The sequence below is a fragment of the Ursus arctos genome, unplaced genomic scaffold, assembly GCF_023065955.2.
Source record: "Ursus arctos isolate Adak ecotype North America unplaced genomic scaffold, UrsArc2.0 scaffold_2, whole genome shotgun sequence".
Classification (NCBI taxonomy): Eukaryota; Metazoa; Chordata; class Mammalia; order Carnivora; family Ursidae; genus Ursus; species Ursus arctos.
Genome location: NW_026622874.1, coordinates 30143346 through 30162897, shown reverse-complemented (window position 1 = coordinate 30162897; position 19552 = coordinate 30143346). Strand labels below are relative to the sequence as shown.

The window sequence follows — 19552 nt, the reverse complement described above, 5'->3', positions numbered from 1 at the left end:
GACTGGGAGCTTCAGCTTACTGCCACTGCCCAGTATCATGAAAAGGCATCGTACTACATATTGCTAGGTCTGGAAAAGATTAAAATTAAAAATTCGAAGTATAGTTTCTACTGAATGTGTACATATTGCTTCCACACCATTGTAAAGTGAAAAAATTGTAAGTAAAACCATCATAAGTTGGGGACTGTAGTCATCTCAAAGATCAGCTGAAGGAAGAATGTGTTTCCAAGCTCACTCACCTGGTTGTCAGCAGGATTTAGCTTCTTGTGGGCTATTGCACAGAAGGCCTCAGTTCTTTGCAGACTGTTGCCTAGAGGCCTCCCTCGGTTCCTTGCCATGTGGGCTTGCCATGTGGGCTTTTCAAAACGTAGCAGCTAGCTTCATCAGAGTGAACTAATGAGAACCAGAGAGAAAGTGTGAGCAAGAAGGAAGTCACAGTCCTTTCTAACCTAATCTTGGAAGTGACAGCCCCATCACTTTTGCTGTATTGTTTGTTAGAACCGAGTCACTGGGTCCCACTGACACTCAAGAGGAGGGGATTATACAAAGGAGTGACTATCAGGAGCACAGATCACCAGAAGCCACTTTGGATAGTGCCTACCACAATGGTGTATTCATGTTTGTCTCATCAGATACAGCAGTAGAGCAACAGTTGTCCAGTTCACATTGATAGTCACATCAAAGAGAGGACCCAACTCAGAAGTCCTAACCTAACCTAGCCTAACAGACTATTTTGGACACACGATGAGAGCAGGTGTGTCAAATCTCCCCATAGCTATACACCAAAACAAAAAGAAAAAAGAAAAAAAAATCTGTGGCACCTGACATCCCTGACCAGCCTCTAAAACTACAGGGCATCATTTCAGATTGAATGATACAAGTTTACAGAATTGTACTAATGAGGCAAGAAGTATGGATCCAGGGAGTTACTCCCATCCTTGGTTTACCAAAGTTTGGTAAAACTTTCACAGGGAACAATTTAAAAATGAGCCTGAGAAGAAGAAAGGTACTATCTTAGGCTAGTTTACCAGGAAACAGAGCCTGAAACAAAGGTTTAAATATACATTTCCTATAGAGGAGTATGAACCAGGAAGCAGGATCAAGGGATGTGGGGGAGCAGGAAAGATGCAAGACCACTCAAAGATGCATTACTAATTTGGACACCACAGTGGGTGACTGGCTGTGGGATCCAGGGGACTGCCAAGGAGTTGTCTGAAATACATCTCCAGACTATTAATTAGAGATAAAAGGGGGGTAGTATTTATGATTTGGATCCCATCCCCCACTGCTCAAAGTTTTCCCCCAAAGGCATGAGCCCTAGTACTCCTGAGTTGCATAAACACGAGCACTACAGTTAGTTTCCACAGTGTTCTTCACTATGGAGTCAACAGACAAACCCCAGTTGGAGAGTGAGAGTTAAGCTCCATGGGCCTGAGGTGAGGTATTGCCAGATTGCACCTAGAGGAAGCTACGAGACTATGCAGAGAACTAGTTGCCACAGCAGTAGTTGGAGTAAAAGGTAAGTGAGGCTAAACCACTCTGAAATGGCTCACAAGAGGTGTCTGATACAGGAACAAATCTGAAAGCCGCATAGTCAGTAGAGAGACTAGGGGTGACTCCAGTGAAGGGACTCCCTTTTTTAAAAACCTAAGTTGTTCAATATCTTAGTTTGGGCTTCTTCAAAAAGTAGACTTTGAGTGTAAGGCTTTGGGTACAGAAGATTTATTTGTGAGGTGATTCTAAGAAGGGCAGAAGAAGACATGGGAAAAGTGAGACAGAAAAGGGAGAAAAGCCACCAACTGTGCTTTATTGAGTGGGGTTGAGTGGGTTAGTAATAAGCGGTTTTCCATTGTCAATGAGTAGGCAACTAGGGCTCAATCCCATTGAGGATCTTCTGAGAAACCATGTGCAACACCAAAGAATTGTCTGGCGGTGAGGAGGCTGGGGCATTTATTTACCCACCCCAGCCCCTGTTGGTTGAAGATTGCCCCCATGGGTATAACTCCCCCTCCACACTTGTGTGTTGCACCTGCCTATAGCACAACAAACTCCCATGGGGCTGAAGAGAGCCTTCAAGCAAAGGAAGGAGACATGGGGGCTTGAGTGTGTGGAAACCGTCTTCACAGAGAACTTAAGAAGGCCAAGAGGATATGAAGCAGAATGTTGATGGTGTTTGCTATAGTTTTCCTTTGGATTCAGGGAGAAGCCCATTCAGTGCAGAGCTTTAGCCTTTTCTATCCCACATTGTAATTCCACTTTTAAAATTGTGAAGAGATTCATGGGTATTTGCACAGTCTAACTGGTGATCCTGGGTAAACTGGAGTGGTAGTCTATTCCAGGCCCGTCTTCCCTGAAGGATGCCATGTCCCAGATTTCCTCTAAGTGACCAGCAGTACTAAGAACAGTGCCACAAAGCTGACTAGGTGCCTAGAAGAGAACTGAGTGGGCAGCGTAAGGGAAATGTGAGACTGAACTTCCCTAAGATCTCTACACTGACCTGTGGAAGGGAAGGGGAGGTAGAGGCTTGGACTACAATTTGGTGGCAGAGTGTTTAATAGCTTATGGTTGGGGGAGGGGGTTAAAGTTAGAAGAAAGGTTATCTATGAAAATAAAGAAAGGTGAATAGTAGGGTTAAAGAAATGAAAACAAAGAATATCTGAAATAGCCCTTTTTGAGAAGGAGAAAATGAGCTGACTTTAAAAGACAGGATTGTGGGGCACCTGGGTGGCTCAGTCGGTTAAGCGTCTGCCTTTGGCTCAGGTCATGATCCCAGGGTTCTAGGATGGAGTCCCACAGCGGGTTCCCTGCTCAGTGGGGGTTCTGCTTCTCCTTCTCCCTCTGCCCCTGCTCACGCTCTCTTGCTCTCTCTCTCAAATAAATAAATAAAATCTTTTTAAAAAGACAGGATTGTCGGGAGATATGGCAAGTTATATTGAGCTGGTGCCAGTCAGTTGCTAGGGTGGCAGTTTGTCCAGTGGCTTGATTCTCTGGAGCCGGGCTCAGACCCAGGTACAAATTTATTAGAGTGGGTGTCACCTTGGTGTTTTCTCTCTTACTGGGTTACCAATTCATTACAATTTGCCCAACCAGTTATAGATTTTTGCACCTATTTCTCCACCTATAAAATGGAGAAACATGGGGCATGTTACTAGACAAAGAGAGCCCCTAACTCCAGGACTGTTTTTGATAAGTCTCTTTCTCTCTCATATGGTTATGAGCCCCTTAAAGCTATGGACTATGCATTATGCAGCTCTGTGTTCCAAATATCTCAAAATTATGATGGGTAAATGTATGTGGAATAATGACAGAATGAATTTTAAAGTCTCTGGATTCATCAAATATAGTCTATGACTTCTTTGCTTCTTCAAACTAAGAAATGTGAAAAAACAGAAAAAACTTAAGAACTAGGGAAGACTTTTCTGGTTTATTAATAAAATGGGAAGAAAAAAAAAAAAGATAAGACTGAGTTAGTCTGAAAACCCAACAATTTAAGACCTTAAAAGACAGCTTTCACTTTATAAGAAAAGTAGTTAAATATGTAAAACATTTAGTTGGCAAAAACAATGTATGTATATTTATATTCCATTCTTTTCTACAGGAATTTGAAACAACTTTATGTGTGTGTTTGTAGAAAAAAAAATCCAATTACTTCAATACTTTTATGTAAAACAGTATTATCTACAGTGAGGTATTAAACCCCAAAGAGGGTATTCAGTGGTGGACTGGAAGTTCACAAAACTACAAGATAAATATGGCCTATCTTCCAGAAACAAGAGTGTTACAATGCATTTCTTCCAGGGAGGGTGGGGAAGGAGTAATCTGAGAGGTAGATTGGTGATGATAACTATTCTAGGGAAGCAAAGCATTAAGAGACTGTGATGGTTAATTTTATGTATTAACTTGACTGATCCATAAGATGTTCAGATATTTGGTCAAATATTATTTTGAGTGTTTCTTTGAAGGTGTTTTTGGATGACATTAACATTTAAATCCTTAGGTGAGTTAAACATATTGCTCTCTCTAATGTGGGTGGGCCTTGTCCAGTCAGTTGAAAATCTAATAGAACAAAAAGGCTGACCCTCCCCTGAGTAAGAGAAGCCTGTGTCAGCTAACCACCAACCAATCCAGACACAAGCTAGCCCTGCCAAGATCAGCCAAGAAACCCAGCTGAATCCAGCATAGATCAGCTGACCCTAACCAACACACACCCGTGAGTGAAAATAAATGCTTAGTGTTGTATCCCCCTGAGATGTTCTGGTTGTTATTATGCAGAAATAGCTGACTGATACACATTTATGCATGTCTGTGTTGGGTTGACAATATAATGTGTATTGCACTGTGTTAAAGCACCACGTTTCTCCTTCATCCCGTGTTATTTAATGAGGCTTAAAGGAACTTCATGTCTAGGAGTGGCTTCCTGAAGTATTAGAGAATTAAGGTAAACCCAGAGAAAATAGAGCTGAGAGATGAGAAATGAGATGTGTGCATGAGTGTATGGGAGAAAGAGAGAGAGACAGAGAGACTTAATAGCAATAAGGGTCCTATACCTACTGCAAGCCCCAAGAGCCAAAAATATGGCCCATGCTAAAGAGAATCACATTATTCTGATAACCAAACGTAATGAAATTAGATCAAGATGTAGCTAAGAGACCCTGTAGCCAGAGGGAAAGGGGGACAAAACATAGCACAGTTAGCAACAGTTACTTTTTTAAAAATCCTGTGTATAGCCAGTTGAGATTCTTCAGGAAACCTGTTTCTTTGTATTATTTCTAGGATTATTTTATTCTAAGTAAAGGACCATTGTATAGATTTCTGGTGCCATCTCCTTGGTCTCTTTCTCTTTCTTCAACTTTATTTCTAATCTATACATTTAATAATAATAATTAAAATCTGAATATTTACTATACGCCAGTGACTGGCGTGTGTGTGTGTGTGTGTGTGTGTGTGATTAATGTCTAAAAACCAAATTTATAGATGATTCTACACATATTTTTATTACAATCTCCAGTCTACACGAATATATATTAGGAACTCTTAATTTCATGAGCAGCAGTTTTTCTAAAACATTTTCAAGTTACTTTCTAGGATTATTGCCACAAATGGATTTAGTGTTAGTTTGTTTCCATTTCAGAGACTGGCATATCTAATCTTATGCCCAAATCTTCAGATTACCTCAGAATTTGGATCCTAGACTGACTCTAATGAATATGTTCTTTAAATGCCTTTTTCAACTTAAAAAAAAATGATTTATGAATTCTATTTTGTAATTTATAAAACTGAGGGAAAGAAATGAGTTAGGAAAGGATACTATGTATTGGGGGCACAGTTAACTTGAAACTTGTCACTGTCTAGTCTTTTCCTTTTTTTAAATATAGCCAAGTAAATCATCACAAAATCGTATTTGTATGATCTAGAAATTGAGCAAAACTGTTTAAATCACCTTCCCAGTTTTAAAAGTCAGGATACGTGTTCAAATATGATTCTCCTAGGGCCCCTGGGTGGCTCAGTTGGTTAAGTGTCTGCCTTTGGCTCAGGTCATGATCCCGGGATCTTGGGATGAGTCCCGGGTGGGGCTCCTTGCTCAGCAGGGAGTCTGCTTCTCCCTCCCCCTCTGCCTGCTGCTCCCCCCAGCTTGTGCTCTGTCATAAAATAAATACAATCTTTAAAATAAATAAATAAAAGACAGGGAGATTTCATAGTCTCCTTTCATAAACAATTCCAGAATTTAAAAAAAAAAAAAAAACCAACTCTTCAAGAAAATGTCCTTTACTTTTAACTGCAGAATTCACTCACTAAACAAATATTGAGAATCACCTATACACAGGGATTGTACCCAATGCTTAGAATATAAATTAAGACACTGTTTCTGTTCCTTAAGCGAGATACTTTTTATCAGAGGTGCAAATGCCCACAGCTAAGTCATGTGTTAAGTAGGAAAGTTGGAATTCAAAAAGTTCTCAAAAGGTTTAGATAAGCTAAAACAAACCAGGTGAAATTAAATGACAATGCATTTATATTCCTTTGCTTAGGAGGGGAGGGGTTAAAAAAAGAAAATTAAAAACCTGCTGGAGTCTAAATGGAGGCACAGGCTAAACAATAACAAATGTGAAAGACCCAGAGAATAGAGATGACTCCAGACTTAGTAACATGGGCAGTTGTTGCCAAGAAAGCTTATTTTATTTTATAAAATGATTTTATTTATTTATTTGAGAGAGAAAGAGAGCACAAGCTGGGGGGAGCAGCAGGCAGAGGGGGAGGGAGAAGCAGACTTTCCGATGAGCAGGGAGCTGGACCTGGAGCTGGATGGGGGGCTCCACCCCCACTCCACATGGGGTTCAAAGGTGGACTCAGTCGCAGGATGCTGGGATCATGACCTGAGCCAAAGTCAGATGTTTGACCAAGCCACCCAGGCACCCCTGTTCTTTTCAAATACTTAAATGACCAGTGTGACAGAGCTTGCTAGCTGCCTTTCAGTACTCATTTCCTCCTTCATCCTTAGCAATGGAACCTTGATTTTTAGTGGAGCACTTTGACATTTCCCAGTCTCCTTTGAAGTTAGTGGGCCATGTGACTAAGTTCTGAACCTCGATACATCAACATAAATGGTATGCTACACTTCCAGAAAATCTCCTTAAAGAGAAGGGCTGTGGCCTTCTGCCTTTCTTCCTCTAACTTGGAGCGTGGTCATGATGACCGGCATTCTAACCACCATCTTGGATCACAAGGGCAAAAGTGACACTCTAGGAACAGTGAAGAGCTAAAATAAAAGGAGCCTGGATCCCTGACACTTTCACTGCAGTTGTCATTTAGGCCAGGACTGCCTACTTCTGGATATCTTTTACATGAAAAATACATTTTCATTTTGTTTAAGACAGTTATTTGGGGTTTCTCTCAGATGTAGATGAACTTTGGGTACAAAAAAAAAAAAAGAAGAAAGAAGAAGAAAAAGAAGAGGTTTTCTAAGACTTAAACTTAAAAAATGAAATGATCTACTTTGTGTTGTAGTTTCCTATCTCTATTATCTGTTTTAAAGGAAGTTGGAAGACCAGTTTCAGAAATGGTAGCTATGGGGGACGGGCATTGCCAGACCTCTAAAATTATATGATCCCACCCCCACCCCACCTTGGGGATCAGTGGCTCTAAAAAAAACAAAACAAACAAAAACACGAAGCTCCTCACTGTTGTAAACATGTTTGGGCCTTCCCACCAGCCTGGGCTCAATGTTGCACAGCATCACTTTACTGTTTTGGAGTTAAACATCTGAGACAGACACTTTTAATGTAATAATGAAGGAGAACCAAAAAGCAAATCAATAAGCTTTTCAGCAAAATTGTTGTCATAAAGAAAATCATTATGAGCCTGGATGATATGAATAAAATAGGACATCTGTTAATGTCCTTCCTGTGTGCCTAGCGTAGTGGTGAATTAAGGTGTAACCCACAATTCCTGCCCTGCTTAAATTTTTTTTCTTTTGTCAAACGAGAATAATACCCCTATAATCTTTCCATCTTTCCTCTTCCGTTCTACTTCTCAACTTCTAGTAGGTGGAACTTCTACATTATTTTTAAAATTATACTTATCTGTGTTTTGTCTATTGATTCTTTAAACATTTATTTCCTCAAAACAGTAATACGTACACATGGCAAAAGAGACCAACTGTGAATGGAATACATGACATAAAATCCCCCTTCCATCTCAGACAGTGACACCCCCTCCCCAGCAGTAAACAGTTTCTTCTATACTCTTTCAGAAACATTCTGTAGTTATTTATGTGTGTTAGAAAGGAAATACATACATACTGCTACGGTCTGGATGTTGGTTTTGTTCAATTCAGCAAACATTTTTTTTTTTTTTTTTAAAGAAAGATTTTATTTATTTATTCAACAGAGATATAGCCAGCGAGAGAGGGAACACAAGCAGGGGGAGTGGGAGAGGAAGAAGCAGGCTCATAGCGGAAGAGCCTGATGTGGGGCTCGATCCCAGAACGCCAGGATCACGCCCTGAGCCGAAGGCAGACGCTTAACCGCTGTGCCACCCAGGCGCCCCTCAGCAAACATTTATTAAACACCTACTACGTACACAGACTTAGATAACCTTTGTTCTCTCTTTTCCTTAACATAAAGTTCCAGCTGTATACATCCATCTGTTAATAGGGGAGAAATAACCACACTTGGTACTTCAACTTTTGAGATATTACATATATACATACTCTCGCCTCTAACTCTAGAGCTACATTGCTCTAAGATACTTAGTTCCATTTTTTCCTTTTCTTATCCATATGAGTACTTTTCTGGAGTAGGTTCATATTGTTGTTCCCCTTTCCTTAAAGGATTTCTTCACTTCTCAATCCACTGCAGTTCGGTTCTTTGGTCCATGATCCTAGTAAAAGTGGTCTTTCCAAGATCATTCATGTTCTCTTACTTGCCAAAGCATTGTACATACTGGTGTCTTATCTTTAATTTACTGACATCTCTGCTGTCCTGGAGATCCTTTCTCTTTAGATCTCTCCATACCTTTGGTTTCAGGAAGTTACACTCTCCTTAGTTGTCTTCTTATTTCTTTCTCTATTTGTGCTCAGTCTCTTTTACGCATTTCTTTTCCTCTGTATGGCCCTTCAATGTTGGTGTTCATCTGCTTTTCATTCTCAGCTCATTATACTTCTAATTTTACATCCTCTTCTTGCGTGATCTACTTAGGTCTTATGACTTTAGTTAGCTACAATCAATTGGCAACAAAGCCCTCTCTGCACTCTTGATCTTAGTTATATATCCAAATGCATGCTGATATCTCCCTGTTGAAAACCCAACATATCTGGAAATAAATTCATTCTCCTTGTCCCTCAAATTGGTAGGTCATTATTCACCAACTCTGTGTTGACACAATCCACCCAGACAGTCAAGCCAAAATCCTGGCATCAGCTTAGACTCCTCCATTCCCTCTTCCTTTCCATATTCAATCAATCCCCAAATTTTGCTAATTTTGCCTATTTATCTGCATCTGTCTCCAATTCTATTCTTGCTACCACTGCCATAACTTAAACCTCATAATTTCTTAACTAATTCTGAACAGTCTTCTAATTGATTTCTTTGCCACATTCAATTTCATCTAAAATAACCAATTTTTTTTTTTTTTAGATTTTATTTATTTATTTGACAGAGAGAGAGAGAGAGCCAGCGAGAGAGGGAACACAAACAGGGGGAGCGAGAGAGAAGTAGGCTCCAAGCAGAGCAGGGAGCCCGATGCGGGGCTCGATCCCAGGATCCCGGGATCATGCCCTGGGCTTAAGGCAGATGCTTAACGACTGAGCCACCCAGGCACCACTAAAATACCAATTGAACTGAATCATTCTCTTGCTTAGATCCCTCTGATCCTTTTCCATTATCTATAAATTGCTTAACCCTTTGAAGGCTATCAAGGCCTTTATGTGGTTCAGTCCTTGCCTAACTCTCCAGGGCCATTCTCAGTTCACTTCATGCTCCAGGAATACAAAATTATTTGTAGCTCCTTGACATAACACAATTCAAGATTCTTTGCATTTCCCATACTGCTTTTTTTTTAAAGATTTTTTTACTTTTGAGCAATCTCCACACCCAATGTGGGGCTTGAATTAACAAACCCGCGATCAAGAGTTGCATGCTCTACTGACTAAGCCAGCCAGGTGCCCCCCATATTATTTTCTGTGCCTGGAATGCTCAATATTTTCCTCATGCTTTTTATGTCCTATTTAAGAAATAATTTGACTACCCAAACTGTAAAGACAATAAACCATGGTATTTTCTTTTTTTTTTTTAATATATTTTTTTATTTATGTGACAGAGAGACAGTCCGCGAGAGAGGGAACACAGCAGGGGGAGTGGGAGAGGAAGAAGCAGGCTCCCAGCGGAGGAGCCCGATGTGGGACTCGATCCCGGACGAGTCCCGGAACGCCGGGATCACGCCCTGAGCCGAAGGCAGATGCTTAACGACTGCGCTACCCAGGCGCCCCAAACCATGGTATTTTCTAAAAGCACTATTGCTTTACCTTTTACTTTTAGGTCCACAATCTATTTAGGGTTTTGTTTTGCTTTTGTTTTTAGTATGAGTACGAATCAAGGTTTTTTGTTTTCCACAGACATTCAGTTGATCCAGCAACATTTATTAAAGCATCCATTGTTTTCTCCACATTAGTACAGTGTCACCTTCACATAAATAAAATGTTCAAATGAGTTCTATTCAGTTCCATTGGTCTCCTTTCTAACACCCGATAGTATAAGTCCTCCAACTTTGTTCTTCCTCCAGATTGTCTTGACTCTTCTTGATCTTCTGAATTTCCATTTAAATTTCAGCTTGTCAAATGACACACACACAATCTGCTAGGATTCTAATAGGGATTAGACTAAATCTACTGATCAACTGGGGAGGCTGACATTTTTACAATATTGAATCTTCCAATCCATGAGCATACTGTATCTGACCAGTTACTTGGGTCTTCTCTGATTTCTTTGAATAACATAATTTTTAGTATAGAGTTCTTATAACCTTTCATTAAGATTTATTCCTAGGTGCCATGTGTTAGATGGTGCTCCCATATCAGGTCCTAATTCCTGGAACCTATAAATGTTACCCTATTTGGAAGAAGGGTCTTTGCAGATGTGATTAAGTTAAGGCTCTTGAGACAAGGAAATAATCCTAGATTATCCAGATGGATCCTATTGTTATCAGTGTCTTTATATAATAGAGGAAGAGGAAAATTCATCACACACAGAAGAGAAGGCAATGTGAAGATGGAGGTAGAGATTGGGGTGATGAGGCTTCAAACCAAGGAATGCTAACAGACACCAGAAACTGGAAAAGGCGGGAACAGATTCTCCCTAAAGCCTCTGCAGGGAGTGCAGCCCTGCTGACACCTTGATTTCAGACTTCTCCAGAAGTATGACAGGAGTTTGTTTTAAGCCACTGAATTTGTGGTAATTTGTTACAGCCGTCAGAAGCTAAAACATTAGGTATTCGATATTTTTGATGCATTCACATGTTATCATTTTTAAAAATTCACTTTCTAACTGTTTAGTTCTGGTATTTTAAAACTTAATTGATCTTTATATACTGACTGTATCCAGCAACTTGCTAAATTCATTACTAATACTAAAGGTTTATAGATTATAATTTTATATACAGACTATCATGCTTTCTCCAAATAACAAATTTATGTATTTCTTTCCAATCCTTATACATTTTGGAGGCACCTGGGTGGCTCAGCCAAGTAAGTGTCTGCCTTCAGCTCAAGTCGTGATCTCGGGGTCCTGAGATCAAGCACAGAGTCAGGTTCCCTGCTCAGCAAGGAGTCTGCTTCTCTCTCTCTCCCTCTGCCCTCCCCCAACTCATGCTCTCTCTCTCTTGCTCTCTCTCTCAAATAAAAACAAAACAAAACAAAAAATCTTTATACATTTTATTCCTTGCCTTTTTGTCACTGGGATGTCCAGTACAATAGTGAAGTATTTCCTCTTATATCATTTGATTTTAGAACTATGAGATGTATTCCAAATTTAAACTACAATGAAAATAGGAAAAGTTTAATACAGTAAAAAAGCAAACAAACAAAATAACAAATATTGTTCTAGTTAACAAATCCAGAGACCTTTTCTCAAACCTGTCTCATGACTCTGCATCACTGGACATTATTTATTAACCCTTTCTTAAAGCTTTCTTCTTCCTTTTTTTTTTTTTTCTTAAAGATTTTATTTATTTATTCGACAGAGATAGAGACAGCCAGCGAGAGAGGGAACACAACCAAGGGGAGTGGGAGAGGAAGAAGCAGGCTTCCAGCGGAGAACCTGATGTGGGGCTCGATCCCAGAACGCCGGGATCACGCCCTGAGCTGAAGGCAGACGCTTAATGACTGAGCCGCCCAGGCACCCCAACCATTCTTCTTCCTTGACCAGATTCTTTTCCTCTAACCCCTTATAGACATCCCCAAGATTTTCTTCTTAGGTTTTCCCTTTTTTTTTTAATACTGTTCTTATTAACTGTTGGGAAATCATTTTAAGGCCTATTCTTCAGAACCAGGCCAGCTTCAGATGTTTTCTTTCACAAAAAAAAGATCCCATCCCTGAGGTTCTTCTCCCAAGAGTAGAATGCATTCTTCCTTGTTCTGTCCTCTTCGTTGTACTCAAGAAAAGTGTGGAATCTTCCTTAAGGGTTTTACTAATCATTAGAAATGTTACAAAAGTCCCCAAATCTTCGCAATGTTTTAATCCCTGATCTTTATGCAGGAATTCCTTTCAGTAGAAAAGAGGCTGGAAAGTGTTGCAAAGTTGGGAAGTTAGAAAGCATGCTGGCCCAACGGACTCAGAGCAACATTTATCTTTCGTGAATTCACTTAGTTCAGGGTCTGGCCTTTGCATTATAGGACCAGAGATGCTGAATCATGCTCATTAGAAGCTTGTGTGTGAAAATGAAAATACCAATGTATTAATCTACAATCAAAAATGTATCTGTCATAGGAAATGGCTATTTGTTTCATTTGCCCAGGATATTCTCTCATTGCACAAAAACTATATGGGAATTAAAATAATATTCAGAACTATATTTGTTGAGAGAAAGAAAAGAATAAAAGGTTTAGTTGTATGATCTAATGGAATATCAAGCTTCGATAGATCAAACTACATCCACTATCAGAACAAGATAGGTTTTGTACCTGCTCAGGAGACTTTCCCCTTTAGACAGGAATCTTGCCAAATATTTACTTCCCAGGTTTTTTTTTTTTTCCTCAATCAATTCCTGATCCAGACATTCCTGCTTTAGGTATGTTACTGCTTTCAGTGAAGTCTTGCTCTGGCCAGAGAGGCTTATTTCTGCTTTGATCCACTCCGCATTGACCTATAATAGAATTCATACAGGACAATCTTTAAGTGTTCGGAGAATACCTTATCTATGGACCACAAATACTGTTTTGCATTCATTTGCATACTAGATGTTCACAGGAAGTCCTTAATTCTTATTGCTGAGCAAAAACAATAAATAAATAATAAAGAAAAAGAAAATCATAAATAGCTCCCAATGCCAGGCAGGCTGGCACAAAGCAGACATCCTCAAATCTGGTGAACGAAATAGGCAGTTCCCTATTCCTTCTGTCTACTGCAATTCAGAAAAGCATTACAGAGCACAGAGCCCGCCAGGCTGGAAATCCTGCCAGAATGCAGCTCTTGCCTCACCTCTACTCGGGGACTCCGCCCTCCCTACAGCTCTGCTCCAAGCCCTGACCACGGGTCAGCGCCGACTGAGTAAGCACCACTGGACAAGGCCCCGATCGTAATTTTATTTCACCACTGACAACACCCACTTCCTAACTAACGTAACAGTAAAGGCGAAAAATGGATAAAAATAAAGCAAAGGTGAGAGAACGGGGGAAAGGTTTTTAACAAAACACCTTTTAGCAAAATACAGCTGCATTGCTCAGCACTGGAAACTCATCTCGGCACCCTCAAACCCTCTAGGGAGTCAGGCCCCAGTTCTGGGATTCAGACACCCAAACTGCAGCGTCCAGATAATCATGATCGCGTCTGCTACTCTGGCCCGCCGGCCCTGGAACTCGAAGGGCTCCCCGTCACACAGTCCGACTGCCCCGCGGCACCGCGGGCAAGCGCGCGACACCAGCTCGACGCCGGCGGAGGAGCCGCGAAACCGAACAGTCGAACCGCCGCAGGATCTCAAGGCGGGCCGTGTTCCCGCCGAGACCCGCCCGGCCGCCCCGACCCGCAACCCCTTCCGAGAGAGGGGGGCCGCTCCCCTGACTCCAGCGCCTCGGGTCGCGCCGGCCCTTTCTCAGGCTGGGCGCGTTCCTTCCGCCCTGAGAGGGCAAAGAGTCCCACGCCCTCGTGTTCGCCTCCGCCCGCGCGCCCGAGCGCCCCCTAGGAAGGAAGCCGGAGAGGCGGTCGCGCTTCTGCGGAGATTTTATTAGCTCGGTTGGGGTTGCCCAGGCTGCCGGCGAGCGGGGCTTCCCCGCCCCTCCCCCTCTTCCCCTCCGCCTCCCCCCCCCTCGCCCCTCCCCGCCCGGCGGCCGGAACCTCCCTGCGGGGCGGAGTGATACCGGCGGCGGCGTAGAGCGCGGCGCGGCCGACAGGGGCGCCCGGGACTGCGCCGGGCGGGCGGAGGGAGGAGGGGAGAGAGGCGGGGCCGGGGCGGGTTGTTGTGAGGCGACTGCGCTACTGCCGGACCGGGGCGGTTATGGCGGCTCCATATTAACACCCTCCTCCTCCTCCTCCTCCGCCGCCGCCGTCTCCTCCTCCTCCTCCTCTCCCTCCCGCCCGCACTCGTAAGCCATCTCCCCCTTCACCCTGACGCCTACCGCTTTCCCTCACCTTTCCCCCTCCCCTCTTCTACCATGCCCGGCATGATGGAGAAAGGGCCCGAGTTACTGGGGAAGAACCGATCGGCCAACGGCAGCGCCAAGAGCCCGGCGGGCGGCGGCGGCGGCGGCGCCTCGTCCACCAACGGCGGGCTGCACTACTCCGAGCCCGAGAGCGGCTGCAGCAGCGACGACGAGCACGGTGGTAGCCTCGAACTCCTCCCCGCCAGCCCGCCTGCCCCCCTCCCTCCTCCCCTCCCCCAGCCCCCTCCCCTCGCCGCGCTCCCGCCCTCCCCTCGGAGCCCGGGCGCTGCGGTAGCCTCGAACTCCCGGTGCAGTGCAGCAGCACCCCCGCGACCCCCGTCCCTCCGCCCTCGACCAATCCTCCGCCCTCGCCCCCCCCCTCGCTCCCCGCCCCCATCCGCTGCCATCTCCCGGAGTGCCCGGAGTTAATATCTTCCCATCCACCCGCCGCTTCTTTCCTCCCTCCAGCAATTTTTATATTTTATTAAGTGTTTCTTCCTTTTTCTTTTTTTCTTCTCTTTCTTTTCTTTTTTTTCTTTTTTCTTTTTTTTTTTTTTTTTTTCTTTTTGGCATTGCTTTGCAGATGTTGGGATGAGAGTCGGAGCTGAATACCAAGCTCGGATCCCTGAATTTGATCCAGGTAGATATATTTGCTTAAGCAAAATCCTGTCTCCCCTTTTTCGGGAATGGTTTAGGGTGGAAGGGGTAGAGGGGCGGCCGGGGTAGGGGTCCGGGTGTGCTGTTGGGAGGGGATGCGGGGCTGGGATGGGCAGGCATCTGGCGGGGAGGATGTCAGGCTTGGCAGGGCTGTGACACAGGGCGTGTGGGCAGATGTGTGCATTGCAAGGTTAACATGGTTCCTTCGGAGGCCACTTGCCCGCTGGTGGCATCGCCTTTCTGTCCCCATGAGCCCGGGGCGAGGTCGGGGAGAGCAGAGGGAGGCGGCCCTCGGCGGATTCGGGGGTCCGAGGCTGGGGAAGGAGCGGCTGCTGGGCCGAGGGCTGGAGGAGAGGGCGTGCGGGCTGCGTGTGGAAGAACCATGCAAATGTCAATTGCCACACCGTCGGCCCCCGGGAGCGGAGGGCCGCGCTCCGCAAGGGCGGCGGATGCCGGGGCTGCTGTCATCGGCCGAAGCCGAGGGCGAGCCCTGGCCGACCCGCGCGCACACGGGATTTTCTTTTTTCTTTCTTTTTAGCTAGGTGGTGTAGCTTTGGTCGCGACAGCTCTGCGGACTGTAGGAGCCGCGGAGAGAAAGGGATGGGGGAAGGGGGTGGGGAGAAGCCAGAGGCACACCTCGCCCTCCAGCCAGCCCTAGGAAGTCAGACCACAGGACAGTGGCTGCAGCTGCCAAGGAGACATTTTCTCCCCGAGCAGCCAGGTTCCAGCGTCCTCTGCCAACCCAGCTTGCGGGCTCCCTGTCTACTTTTCTCCAAACAGGCTCTCTGGCGGTCACGGGATTTCAGCCTGGACGGGGATTGGGCGAGAGTTCCGCATATGGAGGCGCCCTTGCTGGAGCCTCCCGGAGTGGAGCGTGTTTCCTTCTCCCCACCCCAGACCCTCTTCAGTTCAGTCTTTGGGCAGACTTTGAAGGAGCTCTTTTTTTTCCTTTCTCCCTTACAGTTGGCCAGTTTTTTGCCCATTGCCCACTCATAATAACATTGTGTCGGACTTTTGAATTCTGTATTAGATATTAATAACGGCTTTCTTGTGGGTTTTTTTTTTTTTTGAGGGGTGAGGGATAGCTTCTTTACTTCATTATAGGGTATAGATGGGTATTATCATCCATCCCCTGCCCATTACAACAATGCAAAATAAAGAGTTTTAGGTGGCATCTCCTGTCCCGAGGGGGAGGGTAAAATAATGAATGTTAAAAGGATTGTCAGTGCAGTCTGTTTTTCAGTAGGTAAAAGCAATGATACGAATACTCGTTAGATGTGGGTGTCCTTATAAATGACATAGCTGTTAATACATTTTATTCAAAAACTATCAGGTGTGTGTACTGGTGGTCTTCAAATAATTTTAAATGTTCTGTGAAACTAATTTTGTTTATTGATGCAGCTAGTAGGTGAATAACACTTTCACATTACTATGTTGCCTCAGGTATTAACTTGATACTTGGAAAAAGCATGCTTTGGCTTAAGATAGACTGAATTCAGTTCCCAGCTATTTTATTTTTGTGCTCTGAGCAAGTCAGTGACCTTCTCTGATCCTTAGTTTCCCTAGCTGTAAAACGGAAAAAAAAAAATGTTTCATGGAATTCTTATCAGGAATACATGATTGGGCATATGGCAGTTATTCAGTAAAGATCAAATTTCATAATTAAGAAGAATGATTCTGCATACATTTGTACCTTTGTGATTTTGGGCATTCACTGGTACTCTGCTTTTGTGGGAAATGATAAACTGATTTACAAATTAGTTATTTGTAACTACTTATTAGTTACAATTAGTAAATTAGTAAATAATTAGCTATTAGTTATTTCATAAGTTAATAAACATATCTTTTTGTTCCATTTGGTAGGTTTATATTTTATAGACAACTGTATGCAGGTTGATTAGGAAGTCCTGTGTCTAAAAACCAGACTTCTTGCTGAAACAAATTTATATATGCCATGATCTAGATCACTGTAAAGGTTTTTATGTTTTGTTTTGTTTGTTTTGGTTTTCATTTCATGATAGATTGGAATATATTTCAAAATTTGAAAAATAATTCATTAAAAGTGCAGAATGCTTCAGGTAGTTTCATATAGCCAGTTTGAGTTATCCAGTTTACTTGATCATCATTTTTTTAATTATTATTTTGAACCTAAGCAGAATATTTGTGGGGAAAAAATCACTGAATTATTATATTTTTTAAAGTCATTTTCAAGTTATTTATTTAGATTATAATTGATACTCTTTATTAGGATAGGAATATATGTCACATTTTAAAAATTCATCTATAAATTTTCTCCCTAATAATCTGCAGAAGAATACTGAATCCTAGGACACAAGTAAAACCAGTTATCACTTAAACCTGAATAGGCTTTCCTATAGCCATCATAAGCAAATCTTGTCAAGCAAATGTAGATTATCAGTTGTTAGACACTTTTTAAAAGTAAATATTGAACCTCTATGCTTTTCAACATAGTGCCATTGCTCTCTTTTATTCTAAGTGTTGTGCTGTTGTGTGAAGTTTCTACTTCACATCAATTCAATATAATTTGGTAAGAAATTAAACATATTTCCTTGGGAAAGATAAAAGGAAAAGAGATATTTATTAATGATGGAAATTGAGAAATGGTCAGTTCCTCTTTCTCCTTTTCTTTTTCTCATACATTTATCTTTAGTCTCGTAAACCATTCAGTCTACCTTCATGGAGATTATTCACCTGTAACCAACTTATTTGGAAGTACAATTTCTTAGGTACCAAGATTATTATGATCAGAATATAGGAAAATTAAAGAGGATTTGTGTGTGTAGGACATTTTTAATAGTGATGATAGAAATCAAGCAGAGAATGACTTACTAAAATAAGTATTTTAGAAAGTATGAAAAGAATTGTGATTTAAATTGGAATTACTGAATATAAGTTTAGGAACAGTTTATGTTAACACCATTGCTGAGAATGCCTTTATAAAAATTTACTAACTGGGTTTGATTATTTTCTTAGGTGCCTTTTTCTTCTTCAGATTTTTCACTTCCCGACTTTATTTAGTGCCTCCTGACTATTTGTATATCAAGGAAGGAGCAGTTTCGTGTGGTGATTGAGTCTCACCTCTTCCCATATGCCTTTTAGCTACGGGTGTAGTGACCTTGACGAACTACCTGATGTATCCATGCCTTTATTTTCTCATTTGTGACAGGGAGATGATGTTAACTATATCATAAGATTAGGTGAAAATTAAAGTCTATAAAGCAATGGTCTTCAAAATGTTTTGCTTGTATATTCATAAAAGAATTTTCAAAAAAATTTTCTCGCATATTTTTGACATCTATCACTTGTTGCTGTGTTTAAGTAGTTGAAAAGCATAATCTCCAGTGTATTGAAAATATTAGCACTCTGAAATAAAGCCATTATTCCTTATTTTAAATGCATCCAGTTAAATATAAGTACCACAGTAATATGATAGTATCTATTTTATAAAAAGTGTGAATAGGCAAATAGTCTGAAAGTTTACATTTTTCCTTTTTATCTTTGAAATCATTTCCATGCATTTTCCCCCGCGGAATTTTATATTTTTGTGCTTGAAAGTGCTTTATTGATCACCTATCCAGTTTCTCTACCACTGTAATATGTATTCTTGTGAACATAAGGCTCTAAGTGTTAAGTCTCTTGTGGTTTGAGTTATTACAATTAACTTATAATTGATTGAAATTGTAATAGCTATGATGCCTTCAGTAAAGGAGAGCCTTGCTGACACCCTTTGTTTGACAATGTCGAGGTCTTAAAATTTTAGGCAATGTTCTCTTGTCGGATGTGGGATGGGGTAAGAGAACTGCCTCTTTTTTTTTTTTTGTAAGACAGAGGAGGGCATTTGTGAAGGAGGTTAGAATTAGAATGAGCATATACATTTAAGCTGCAGGTGAATTCTCAGGCAGATTGTCTTGGGAAAGAGCACACAGGGAAGCTAACGTTTCTGAAAATTGATTCCCATAAAACTTACCTATGCTTACATACCCTTTGGAAAGTTGTTATTTATCCCAGTTTGAAGGTAGTGAATTATATATGTAAGTGAGAGCCGAGTTCATAAATAGGAGAATTTTTAAAAAAATATTTGGTGTGTCATAATATTCTCAGTACTTAAATTATTTATATAGAATATTTGTCCTATGATTTTCATCAAAATCCTTATTCTAAATGTCTTAAACTAAGAAGAAGTAGATTTTTATTTTTGTACGTATTTTGAAAATTGCTCTTCATGTAAAAATCCTAGCTTATCAAAATTATACTTTTGTTTTTCAGTTGTTGTTTTTCCCCAATTGGTCTCATAAATGTACTTTACCAACTGCAGTTATTAAACTTTTAAGTGTTTCATTTCATACTTTAAAAAATTGTTTAATTTTGTTTTCAGAACTGTCATGCTACTATATAGTCTTTTAAAATGATGGTAGCTTGCTATCTAGGATTTGGTTTGTTTTTTTAATCTGTTTGGAAGATAGAATACTTCTAAACTGGATTATTTTGTTGGTGAGGCAAGCTTGATTTTCAGTATTACTTCTTTTT

General features: G+C 41.7%; 1 protein-coding gene and 1 pseudogene across 3 annotated transcripts in view; one reads left to right on the top strand and one right to left on the bottom strand.

Moving 5' to 3' along the window:
- LOC130544208 (dnaJ homolog subfamily C member 2-like) overlaps nucleotides 1-13514 on the bottom strand; it is a 57078-nt pseudogene extending 43564 nt beyond the window's left edge.
- A 597-nt stretch (nucleotides 13515-14111) lies between these two features.
- Nucleotides 14112-19552, top strand: part of RCOR3 (REST corepressor 3) — a 53107-nt gene continuing 47666 nt past the window's right edge. For 2 of the 3 annotated variants that reach the window (XM_026509091.4, XM_026509090.4), the window contains exons 1-2: nucleotides 14112-14525; nucleotides 14931-14987. In XM_026509091.4, coding sequence (XP_026364876.1) covers nucleotides 14360-14525; nucleotides 14931-14987 — 223 coding nt within the window. In that variant the 5' untranslated portion in view covers nucleotides 14112-14359. Of the gene's footprint in view, nucleotides 14529-14930; nucleotides 14988-19552 lie in introns of all 3 variants that reach the window. The other variant, XM_026509089.4, reaches the window with a different exon arrangement.